Genomic DNA, 13,491 nt, shown 5'->3' with positions numbered 1-13,491 from the left:
ACCTCCGAGCTGTCTGCAGCCGACCTCTGACCTCTGACCTCTGCTCCCCGGTCTCAACCCTCTGTCTACCTGCTCGTCTGCGTCACGTTCCCTCCACAGCCCCTCCCTGACTGGTCTGGACCCTCCACCAGACGGGGGGGGGGGGGGGTCCAGGTGCATTGTAGAAAATGAGGATGGGGTGAGGATCAAAGTACAATACACTGAGACCCCCCCTCCTGCGCCTCTCTTCTCCCCCTTCACCTCCTCTCCCCCCACCCTCCTCTCACCTCTCTCTCCCCATCCTCTCTCCTCCCTCCCCCTCCTCTCCTCCCCCTCTCCTCCACCTTCCTCTCTCCTCTCCTCTCCCCTTGCTCTCTCCTCCTCCTCCTCCTCCTTTCTCCTCTCCTCTCCCTCTTCTCTCCCCCTCTCCTCCTCCTCTCCCTCCTCTCCTCCCCTTCCTCTCTCCTCCTCCTCCTCTAGGTGTTTTATTGATCCAAACTATAACACCGGCTCATTCTGAACAGACATGACAGCAACCACTATGTAGGAGGCATATATACAAATATTACACCATTGTAGTTCACCTTCAGGAAAACGGATGACACGGCAACATGTCAGGTTGGAGACTCTCCGGGGAACAGAACAGAAAACCGGCTGGAACAGCTGCTCTTGACGCTTTGATTCCAGTAGCACCCAGAGGGTCTTCTAGAGGAGCTGGTGACCAGTATCTCACCGGAAAAACAACGTGATGACCAGTACCTCAGTGGGAACACAGTGTAATTACCACCACCTCACTGGAAACACAGTGTAATTACCACCACCTCCCTGGGAACACCGTGTTGTTACCACCACCTCAGTGGGAACACGGTGTAATTAACACCACCTCACTGGGAACACAGTGTGATTCCCAGTACCTCACTGGGGCCACAGTGAGATGGGAAGAGGCTGTCAGTACGTTAGTTAAAGGGGACCTATTATGCTTTTTCGACTTTTATGACCTATAAACGTTGTTATAATGATTGATAGTCATGTTTAACCATACTAAAGTGTCAAATAATGCCGTACATGCATTTCGACGTATTCCCTGCTGACAGTCTGGGGTGGCTGTGCAGAGCGCTAAACACTCGGGACAACGTTTGCGATTCACACATTTCCGGGAAATCATCTACGTAGAGGCACTCCTGCCGCGCCCCCATAGGCCCGGTCAAATCTGCCCAGCGCGCGCGCGCTTCAAGGAAGGTAACCAATCACAACGGAGTTGGGTTGGCAGGAGGGGGGCGAGGGGGCGGAGAAGGACGAATCCGAGCGTTCACAGAGAAAGCTGAAAGCGCCCAGATGAGAGGAAGAGTTTCCGAAAATCTACATCGTTTTTTGCGTATGGTTAAACATGACTATCAATCATTATAACAACGTTTATAGGTCATAAAAGTCATAAAGCATAATCGGTCCCCTTTAACGATGGTCTCTGCAGTCGGGGGCCGCGGCTCCCGGTCGGCTCCAAGCGCAGGCCCCTGTCATCTCCTCAGATAACCTTCTCCACAGATCACAAGCATCACAGCCAGAAGAGGACTTGATGCAACAAGATGTAAGAAGAGAAGACAAGATGCTCTTGAGTTTCCTACTGCCATTGTTGTGACCAACGCGCTCCGTATGAAGCACGATGGAGAGAGGTCTCTGTGGTAGGAGGGCCGTCTGGACGCGTGGGCGGCGTGGAGGGGGAGTATCTAATTCGTCTCTGCCTTCAACAACAACAACAACAACAACAACAAAATCGCCCTCGCTCCGTCTCTCTATCTTTATTAGCGAGGTGAGAACGTCTCTCTGTCTCTGCTTCGATCACCAGCCCCCGTCATCATCATACCCTCCAGATAAACAGGCAACTGAACAGGGAAATGACAGGACGCAAGAAATTCAGCAAACACTAAAAACAAATTAATAAAGAGGCCTCCTGCTGAAGTAGCTGCTGCATCCCGAGTGAAGACCACCCAAATCAAAATCGCCCGGACGCTGTTCTGCATTACACTCCCACGGCCTTATTTTTAACCTCCTGTTCCACACTGAGCTTAAGATGCGTGGCAGCATCTAACACGACCGAAGCGTCTAACAAGACTGCAGCATCTAACACGACCGAAGCGTCTAACAAGACTGCAGCATCTAACACGACCGAACCATCTAACACGACTGCAGCATCTAACACGACCGAACCATCTAACACGACTGCAGCATCTAACACGACTGCAGCATCTAACACGACCGAACCGTCTAACACGACTGCAGCATCTAACACGACCACAGCTACTCTGAGTGAGCACAAGCTTCACCGCCTGGGTGGCAGCGCAGCGTGTTATTTGATCATCACGATGACGGCTTCTTCTGCTCACTGCTCCAACACACGTGGATACCCTAACACTAACCCTTACCCCACCCTGGCAGACCTGTGGACCACCACCGGCACGGTGGCTCCTCAGCCAGGCTCCTCTCTCTGGTACAGTGGATCAATCCCCACACTATCGCCAGGTCTCAGCAGAGGCAGAGTGCGGGGAATCATTGAATGATCAGAGACACGTGGGGCCCCCCTGGACCCCGGATTACAGCTTCATATGACCCCCCAGGGCTGCTTTATCACTGCCTTCAATCTCACTGTTGTTCTCCTGATCTCCATTCTGATTGGCTTATCCTTGGAAGCACATCACAGCACAGCTTGCGCTCCTTTTATTCCAGGAGACGCTTTCATATGCTAAGCATTTCTCTGCCCTCATCAGGCCATCATGTTGCATCATTAAGCTTATTGGATGTAACCAACGAATACATATCTAAAGATGTGAGCTCCATACATTATTCTGGCCGCTACAACAAGTGTCACCGAAGGTAGGAGTAGGACAGACATAATGGACGAGGTTCTGAACAGACATGATGGATGAGGTTGGGGTTAGCCATCATATGACTCACACTGATAGTAGAACAACAATATCATCATGAATTCATTCACTTCATTATTACATCACCAAGATCCTTATGAATCGATTCACCATCAGCCCAACATCCTGCCACACACATTTCTATGTTTCCAACTTCAGGCCCCATGCACTAAGAAAACCTTTGTTGGCTTGTGTGTCTGCGTGTGGGTCTGTGTGCGTGAGATTAAGTTGTTTTCTGACATCTAAACTGCCTCTAGATGTCTTAAAACGACACTGACCCGGGACCCCCTCAAGACCCCCAGCCCCCCATACCAGGGTGATCTTCTACGTTGGATTCGATAATGGATTGGGAGGTGAAGAGAGAGTTGTCCACGGCGGACAGAGGAACACAACGTCACTTTGATTGATTAAATCAAATGTAGGTCAGCTGGACAAGAGAGGCGGCGGCACAGGGGGCTGAAGGCTGAGAACTCTGACGGAGAGATTTACACTCACTGATGTAAAAAGATTCAAACACACACACACACAAACACAGAGAGAATGTATGCAAGAATAAACTTTTAGGTTAGCCTAAGATCTAACTCACAACAAATCTATGAAGTTTGGCTTTATTATTGCAACTATTTGACAGACCTGATTGTACAGCATAGGCCGATTTATTATCCACCTAAAGTATTCTTTACTTTGGTTCATGAAAGTGCACGAGAGAGGGAGAGGGAGAGGGAGAGGGAGAGGGAGAGGGAGAGGGAGAGGGACTTGTATGGTCCTATGACACCCCTCCCCTCACCCCAGGACCACCAGAACACAACCTGTTCTTCTGAACCAGGTCTGAGCTGCTTGTCCGCTTCATTGAAATGATTATAATCTCCTTGATGGACCGAGCCAGCCCCTCACTTTGTTTAGAAAAACCCTTACACTATGGATTCATTCAATAAATCACGCACACACACACACACACACACACACACACACACACACACACACACACACACACACACACACACACACACACACACACACACACACACACACACACACACACACACACACACACACAAACACCCGGGGCCATCCACATACTACCCTTTAAACCTCTATAAGCCACTCTTCATTATTCATTAGCTTAGCGCTAGATGCTATCCCATCACTATTGGCAGTGGGCTAGCAGCTAGCGCTGGGAGCTGCTCATTGACCTGTCACTCAACGCACAGTGCTAAGACGACGGCTCGGGACACACACACACACACACACACTTCGTGTTACTATTCCATCACAATATATCAGAACAAAAATGGTCTTTACTGCAGAGGTAAATCTAAATAAAGAAGTGCATGTTTATCCCCACACACACACACACACACACACACACACACACACACACACACACACACACACACACACACACACACACACACACACACACACACACACACACACACACACACACACACACTACTCCTTTTGGTTCCTCCTCAGCATTGTTCCTGCTAAGGGAGGCTCCTCCATGAATCCCAGTGTGGAAATGTCACCAGTAAAGGCCAGTCTGTGTTCTCAGGCCATCCTGAGGGTCGCCTGCTGGGAGACCTTTGGTTTTATACGAACTACCATCTCCTCTGTTGGTCAATTCTGCGCACGTGATGAATTAAACAACGCATGAATGAAGGTGACAGGATGATGATGTTGTTTGGCCAAAAGGACTCACCAGCCACATGTAATGATTAACTAGTAATGAGCCCAATGTACTCTGATTAACTAGTAATAAGCAAAGTTTACTAGGATTAACTATAAATTAGCACAATGTACTCTGATTAACTAGTAATGAGCCAAATGTACTCTCTGATTGTCTGGTATTCAATATTTCCAAAATATACTCTGATTGCCTAGTATTCAGTATTTCCAAAATGTTCTCTGATTGTCTGGTATTCAGTATTTCCAAAATGCACTCTAATTGTCGAGTATTCAGTATTTCCAAAATGTACTCTGATTGTCGAGTATTCAGCATTTCCAAAACATACTCCGATTGTCTAGTATCAGTATTTCCGAAACATACTCTCTGATTGTCTTGTATTCAGTATTTCCAAAACGTACTCTGTGATTGTCTAGTATTTCTAAAGTCTCTGATCCTTGGAGACAGATGTTTTCCCATTGAGCACATTTTTAATGTCCTCTTATCACTGCAGGGCAGTGATAAGAGGACTGTTTGAAAACTCAGACCATCTCTAATCACGGCATCATTAATCACTAACCTCTTTCTTATGAAGCAGTCCTCACTGCAGTGCAGTGATTAGGTCAGAATTAGAATTAGAATACCTTTATTGTCACTGTACACATGTACTATGAGATTAAAACAGCCATCTCCAAGCAGTGCAAAAATACATCTATACAATACAAACACATAAACTCAGGACATGTAGAGATAATAAAAGGGAGGTAGGGTGTGCAGTCCTGCGTGTACATTGCAAAATAAATAATAATACGGTACTATCCAGTGTAAGATATGTATACATTGCACATTATATATATATATATATATATATATATATATATATATATATATATACATACATACATATGTATGTATATATATAGCCCATCTAGTGTGTAATATAATATATTGCACATGAGTGGTATGAGTCTGGGGGTTGGGGTGATTGAACTAGGAGTGCCTCATGTGGGAGTTCAGGGAGGTTATTACTTTTGGGAAGAAGCTGTTCTTGAATCTATTTGTTTTAGTCCTAATGCACCTGTAGCGCCTCCCTGAGGGCAACAGTTCAAAAAGTTCAAAGCCAAGGTATGGTATATCTTAGAGCTATGAAACAATACTCACTGCAGTGCCTTGATTAGGTATGGTATATCTTAGAGCTATGAAACAATACTCACTGCAGTGCCTTGATTAGGTATGGTATATCTTAGAGCTATGAAACGGTACTCACTGCAGTGCCGTGATTAGGTATGGTATATCTTAGAGCTATGAAACAATACTCACTGCAGTGCCGTGATTAGGTATGGTATATCTTAGAGCTATGAAACGGTACTCACTGCAGTGCCTTGATTAGGTATGGTATATCTTAGAGCTATGAAACGGTACTCACTGCAGTGCAGTGATGAGAGAAGGTCTTTCTTATGAGTGGTGAATACTCATTTACCAATTAGAAAAAAAACGAATCAACTCGAATGCCCCTCAATTCTTGCTCGAGTAAGGGTGGTCTGTAGATGAGGATTCAGGCGGGAGCCGGGCCTACCTCGATGTAGGAGGAGAGCGCTGGGTAGACTCGGTAGGGTCCCAGGATGTGGGAGAGGGGAGTGGTGCTTGGGAAGCTGGAGGTCACCGCGTGGGTCACCTCGGGCAGCGAGAACACCCGGAAACCGTGCTGCTCGTACAGCTTCTGGAGCTCAGGGTCGGGGGTCTGCTCGCCCTCGCTCAGGACGCTGCCCACCACGTAGCGGCACTGCTCGGCTGGCCTCTGGTGAGGGGAGAGGGGAGGGAGAGGGAGGAGAGAGAGATTGAGGAGCAGGAGGGAGAGTGGAGGAGGAGGGAGAGGGAGGAGGAGAGAGAGATTGAGGAGCAGGAGGGAGAGTGGAGGAGGGAGAGGGAGAGGGAGAGGGAGGAAGAGAGGGAGGGGAGAGAGATTGAGGAGCAGGAGGGAGAGAGTGGAGGAGGAGGGAGAGGGAGAGGGAGGAGGAGAGAGAGATTGAGGAGCAGGCGGGAGAGTGGAGGAGGAGGGAGAGGGAGGAGGAGAGAGAGATTGAGGAGCAGGCGGGAGAGAGTGGAGGAGGAGGGAGAGGGAGGAAGAGAGGGAGGAGAGAGAGATTGAGGAGCAGGAGGGAGAGTGGAGGAGGGAGAGGGAGGAGGAGAGAGAGATTGAGGAGCAGGAGGGAGATAGTGGAGGAGGAGGGAGAGGGAGAGGGAGAGGGAGAGGGAGAGGGAGAGGGAGGAGGAGAGAGAGATTGAGGAGCAGGCGGGAGAGAGTGGAGGAGGAGGGAGAGGGAGAGGGAGAGGGAGGAGGAGAGAGAGATTGAGGAGCAGGCGGGAGAGAGTGGAGGAGGAGGGAGAGGGAGGAGGATAAAGGAGATGTAGATTAAAGCATTGTCGTTTGGTGGGTTGACTTGCATTACAAGAAGGAAATGAACAGCAGAATGTGGCCGCCGGTACCACAGGAGTATTACTGAAGACTCAACCATATTCACTCATGGCTTCGGAACAGCAAAGCATAGAAGATAAGGGAACACGATCGATCCTAGAGGGGCTTCAGGAGCAGCAACACAACATTGTTTCCCCAACATCAGTTGCTACAGCAAAACAGTGTCTGTCGTGGTAATTACATGTTGGAACGTGTCCGACACAGTAGTGTTTGTTTGTGTCACACAGGAATGGGAACGCATAAAGTGGCCGCCGTATCCACCGTGTTACACAATGGACTCCCCTGGACCACAACTTGACATAGACTTGAGACATAGACAGGAGAAATAGGTCTGCGACATACACCTGATACATCGACCTGAGACTGTTACGTATTTTAAGAATCTAAGCTACCCACACATAGACCCAATGAAGCAGGACCAAACATATAAGCCGTAAATACTATACATAGCCACAAGGGGAGCAAGACCTTATTGGAGGCTGCTCCAGCCACAGATAGCAGCACCTTTTGATATATGAAGAAGCCGAAGCCATTACGGCACCCCGGCCACGCCCACTAGGCCACGCCCACTTGACGGTCTCTACCTGTGCACGCGAGGTGGAGAGCGTCAGAGATTTTCAGCGACACCCGCGGACAGTCACGGGCCTCTGCCCGTGGCTGGAAGTAGATAGAGTTATTATCTCTCACACGTGTTCAACACGATTCCTAGACTTTCGTTCCATAGCCAGTTACCATGCCGAAACATGCAGACTTTAACAATAAACTGAGTTAAAAGCAATCCCGGATTTGAACCCTTTCCTTGAAGAACTACGTAATAATACATAGACCTGAGACCAGGGACGGACTTGAGAGACATTGACCGGAGACACAGACCTGAGACATAGACCAGAGGACACAGACTAGCTGCTTCACTTTCCTCTCTTGAATTTTGTTTTTGCTGGTGGTTCAAGACCATCAGATCCATCAGCAGAGCTCAAGACAAGAGGACCCCTCTCCACCTGGCTAAGGAGAACCACAGGAGCCCCCAGCAGACAATGTCTGGAGCGACTGAGAGAGGCTGGACGGAGAGAAGGCCTGAAGCATCACACAGACTGTGATGCCATTTGTCTCCATGTTTCAGCCGAGAGAGAGCGGACCTGTCTGACTAGAGACCGTTAGGTACTGTAGGAGGGCCTGCACAGACATAGAGATTATTCCTTCCATGCCTTTCTCCAACTCTCTCTCTCTCTCTCTGGATCTCCTCTCTATGTCTCTGTCCCCATCTACTCTGTCTCTCTCCCTCCATCTCTATGTCTCTCTCCCTATCTGTCTCTCTCTCCATCTCCTCTGTCTCACCCTCCCTGTCTCTCTCTCCATCTCCTGTGTCTCTCTCCCTCTATTTCTCTCTCCCTCTCTCTCTTCATCTCCTCTCATTTTCTCTCCCTCTCTCCATCTCCTCTCTTCATCTCCTCTGTGTCTCTCCCTCTCTGTCTCTCTCTCTCCCCATCTCCTCTCCCTCTCTCCCCATCTCCTCTCTCTCTCCATCTCTGTGTCTCTTTCCATCTCCTCTGTGTCTCCCTCTCTCTCTCCCTCTCTCCCCTCTGTGTCTCTCTCCCTCTCACTCCTCTCTCTCTCTTCATCTCCTCTCTGTGTCTCTCCCTCTCTCTTCATCTCCTCTCTGTGTATCTCTCCCTCTGTCTCTCTCCCCATCTCCTCTCTCTTTCCCTCCCTCTCCATCTCTTCTATGTCTCTCTCCCTCCTCTGTGTCTCTCTCTCTCTTCATCTCCTCTCTGTCTCTCCCTCTCTCTTCATCTCCTCTCTGTGTATCTCTCCCTCTCTGTCTCTCTCTCCCCATCTCCTCTCTCTCTCTCTCCCTTCCTCTCTGTCTCTCTCCCTCTCTCTCCATCTCCTCTCTGTCTCTCTCCCTCTCTCTCTCCATCTCCTCTGTGTCTCTCTCTCTCTCTCTCTCCATCTCCTCTCTGTCTCTCTCTCTCCTCATCTCCTCTCTGTGTCTCTCCCTCTCTTAGAGGGTTTCCCTCCAGGCAGAGCTCATCCCTCCTCAGTAATGACTCTGGCGTCCTTGGGATCCTGTATACTATAATTACTGATGAGGAGGAGGAGGAGGTCTCCAGGAGGAAGGACACCTTGTTGCCGAGGCAGGTTCACCTCAACACCTCCTCCGCTCCTCTCCAGCCCCAGAGGGAGGAGGACTTTCTCCTCCTCCTTCTTGACAGGAGGCGAGGGTCAACTTTAATCTTCCTGCTAGCTCCAGGGGGCCTCCAGCTTGGTCCCTGGGGGGTCCAGGGTACCCATAGCCCCGGGGTACCTGCCTGGTCCCTGGGGGGTCCAGGATACCCATAGCCCTGGGGGGTCTAGCCTTGTCCCCCAGGGTCCAGCCTGGTCCCTGTGCAGCCGGGTGCCCTCCCCTGCCCGCCCTCAGTGAGGGAACAGGTGGAGGTTCCCGTTGGTTCCCTTTCTTCTTCACTCGACTGACATGGGGGTTAGAATCTCTGAGGAGATTCATGGAGCTGTAAATATGATATCGTATTTTATTCCTCTTCCTGCTCCTGCAGGCGCCGGCTGCTGGAGCCGCTGAAGTGAACCGAGCGGTTGAAGGTAGGGTAGCGTTAGGGTAGGGTTAGCTAACCCTAACCCACATTGGGTTACCTCCTATTGACTGGCCAGCCTGTTGCTGGCATAGTGGAAGACAGCAGGTCGTAGTGGAACACTCTGTACCGCCTGGCGACTTTAAAAGAGCCCAGTTAACCAACCGAGAGCCACATGTTTAACCCGTTTCACCCGTTTTTTCATGTCGCCGTGTCAACAAACCAAGGGTGGACCTAGTTAGGATCAGCTAGCCTAGTGAGGATCAGCTAGCCTAGTGTAGTGTTATCAGCTAGCCTAGTGTAGTGAGGTGCAGCTAGCCTATTGAGGATCAGCTAGCCCAGTGAGGGTCAGCTAGCCTAGTGAGGATCAGCTAGCCTAGTGAGGATCAGCTAGCCCAGTGGTATCAGCTAGCCCAGTGAGGGTCAGCTAGCCTAGTGAGGATCAGCTAGCCTAGTGAGGATCAGCTAGCCCAGTGGTATCAGCTAGCCCAGTGAGGGTCAGCTAGCCCAGTGGTATCAGCTAGCCTAGTGTAGTTAGGATCAGCTAGCCTAGCCCAGTGGTATCAGCTAGCCTTGTGTAGTCAGGCTGGGCTTTGTGCTCTGATCGGGGGCCTGTGACGCGTCGGTTGCGCCATTGAATCGAGGCTCCGAAGGCGAGCGAGACTTCTGTCAATTTACACTCTCCCTCCTCTGACAGATCTCACACCTCTTCTCATCGCTCCCGGCGCCGCCGTGGCGTGACATTTCATTTGGCCCGCGGTTCGTCAGGGAAGGAACAGGCGCCCCACGCTGTTCATCGCCACACACTCTAAACAACCACATCCTCACGCTCGCTGGAACTCATTCGCAGCCCTTCCTTCAGGGACCGACGTGCGGCCCCCTGAAGCTGGGATATGGTTCATGGAGAGGGGAACATGCAACACATATTGGTTTTATGTCGTTTTTTTCCAGTGGCGGTTTCAGCGAGTGATCTCGGCCTTCATTATATAATCAAATATATCATCCTAACCCTTACCTTTACCCTGACTGCCTAGCCTCCTAACAGGCAGCTAACCCCAACCCTTACCCTGAGCCAAGTGGCCTTATCCGTTTTTTACTGGTCTTATGTAATATTCAAATTGTCTGAGATACGGAAATTTGGGTTTTAATGAGCTGAAAGCCATAATCATCAAGATTATTACAAATAAAGCCTTGAAATATTTCAGTGTGGCTTGAGTGATCTATATAATACATGAATTTCACTTTTTGAATTGAATTATTGAAATTAATTCACTTTTCCACAATATTCTATGAGATGCACCTGTATCCATGAAGAAAAACTAGGCCTATGCAGAGATACATCTCCCAATAGCCATGGAGACTAACCAACTACAGACCTCTCATTAAACACTTAGATCATGCTGCTCAGGGGTTCTTCCACCTTACTCGTTAAATATGCATCTTCACAACATTAACCAGGCCTCTTGTGAAAATACAGCCTATCAATGCTGACATGTGACAAGATTGTGGGGTAACCAAGGGTAATTTATTCATAAACCTTAATTACATCATTGCATTCAAAAATGTCGTAATACAGAGACGCCACTTTCAACTTCAGATTGATAATGATCTATTGTTTGCGGATTGAATAGTGATAACATGCTTCATCTCTCTGGATGCACCGCTGCTACCATGACAATCCTGCCATCTACTGGTCACTAATTACTTGCAGGCAAAAAGTATTCTAACCCCAAGGCCAAGTAGTAACGGAAAACAGGAAACAGAAGGCTACTGATTGATATGTTCTCATTGTGAGATTTAAATAATATTATATGATTTACTAGCTTAACAAATAAACAAACTGCTTAATAATATTGACCGATTTTGTACACATTTTCTACTGTTGATGGTGTTGTTAACTGAAGTAATTGTAGTTGTTCTTCCTTTGGTGTAGAAGGTAGTGAATGACTTCATTCCTCTGTGTGGACATCTTTTCTGTATCATTGTCAAGCGGGAGACGGGGTCAGAGGTCAGACGGGGGGGGGGGGGGGGGGCAGAGGTCAGACAGGGGGACGGTGAGGTGGGGATGTTTCGCTCGCTTATTAAAGTCGTTGGTCATGTTCAGATGACTTCCAGGACGGAGAGGGAATCTGCTGGTTTGTCATCCCCTGCCTACAAATGATCACTCATGTAATAACGTCACCTGATGGGTTGGTAACCAATCTCTCGTCAATTCGGTCCACGGAAATCCTTCAACCCCCAAAAGAAGAGGGGTTCAGAGGCCTAACCCTAACCATGGCCCTAACCCTAACTATGGCCCTAACCCTAACTATGACCCTAACCCTAACTATGACCCCAACTATGCCCGTAACCACTACCCTAACAAAGTGCCTCTTCTCGTCTTTGGAATAATTCCTAAATGAGCTTTTAAACGAAGAGCCACAGAAGCCATGAAGACACACATACAGAAAGAGACGGCCATAAGCTAACATAACAGCCATCAAGTTAAACTTACACACACACACACACACACACAAACACACGAGTGAGACAAGTGAGGCCTCCGACAGCCTGGTCGGAATCCTATAGTTTGTCCCGTGTTTTGGAACATTGAACCCTCTTCAGTTGTCCCAGTCCGCTGAGCTCATGGGATCAAGACCAAGGGGTTAACGAGTGAACTAAAGAATGATCCATTTATTAAGACTTCCCTCCAAGACAGGAATCTCCTTCTTCTTCCAATTAAACACTGATTTCATGCATTTAGACAAGGATTTCTGAAAAAAGTTGCCCAAAAGGCAAATTAAGATGTTCCTTTTCTGGGGACTTGTTCTTCCCTGGGCCATTGAGGTCCTGAGCCAAGAGGACAGGAGAGAGGAAAAACAGCAACGTGGCAGTGAACAGCTGATCAAACCACCAGAAGGTTCCAGTGGTCCCTCACCTTTTTCAGCTCGGTGTGAAATGAATAGGCTGTATTTAGTAATTAGGTCTACGCCAGTTACACATTAGGTCCACATTGAATGACCCACGGTGTCCAGGGGCTGGACAGACACCCCGGGAACCGCACGTTTCACGGAGTCTCTGAGGACCAAGTTGTCCAGAACCTCAGACTCTAGTCTCACCTGCTTGGGGTCGTCGTAGAAGATGCCGATGCAGCTCAGCCGGGGTCCGATGGAGCAGCTCTCCGTGTAGCCCGCCCCGCTGTCCCTGTAGGGACCCTCTTTGAACTTATAGGCAATGATGAGGTTCCTGACGGGGGGAGAGCCCGTCCTGACCACCACCTCAGCGAGGAGACCCGAGTACAGCACGATGCCCACCACCGTCACAAGCAGACAGACCACCAGGACCAGGATCAGGATGAGGATCATAAAGTCCGACATGACTGCAGCTAACCGGGTTAAGACCTGGTCTAACCAATCCTTACCGAATGAAAACCAGCTCTACTGAGCTGGATCTAGTCTGCCCTGGACCAATGTGAGCGCAGAGGGTCGTTGACGGATATATCTGTTTATATATTTTACCAGTGGTTTACATCACTATTCAATAATGTCCAGATCTTGTGTCAGATGGAGAAAATACGAACGTTTATTTAAATTAGATATATCCGTTATATAAACCAGTGGTTTACTCACTAATGTCAGATAACAGAGAAAATACGAAGGTTTATTTCCCCAAACAACGAAACATGCTTCCCGGTTAAACCATTCCGTCTCGACCAAGGGTGTGTTCCCGCAGGATCCATCGGAGAGCCATTTACAATATTAAACATTAAATAAAGACATGATGCATACAGACATATTTGATATCATTAAAATGTTCATTTGCACTTCTTATAATTTATTACGTTTATTAAATAAAATGTTATTTTGACCAGATGAATAACTCCCCCAA

The 13,491-nt window shown here is 48.6% G+C and overlaps 1 protein-coding gene across 1 annotated transcript in view; it reads right to left on the bottom strand.

Annotated features, from left to right (window-relative positions):
* The window catches only part of tex264a (testis expressed 264, ER-phagy receptor a), a 25,115-nt gene extending 11,806 nt beyond the window's left edge, over positions 1 to 13,309 (bottom strand). The window contains exons 1-2 of the mRNA XM_060068525.1: positions 12,723 to 13,309; positions 6,140 to 6,361 (exon numbers count right to left, since the gene is read on the bottom strand). Coding sequence (XP_059924508.1) covers positions 6,140 to 6,361; positions 12,723 to 12,980 — 480 coding nt within the window. The 5' untranslated portion in view covers positions 12,981 to 13,309. The remainder of the gene's footprint in view (positions 1 to 6,139; positions 6,362 to 12,722) is intronic.
* Positions 13,310 to 13,491: the final 182 nt, after the last annotated feature.

The sequence above is a fragment of the Gadus macrocephalus genome, chromosome 13 (assembly GCF_031168955.1).
Source record: "Gadus macrocephalus chromosome 13, ASM3116895v1".
NCBI lineage: Eukaryota > Metazoa > Chordata > Actinopteri > Gadiformes > Gadidae > Gadus > Gadus macrocephalus.
This window is presented reverse-complemented; position numbering and strand designations above follow the sequence as displayed.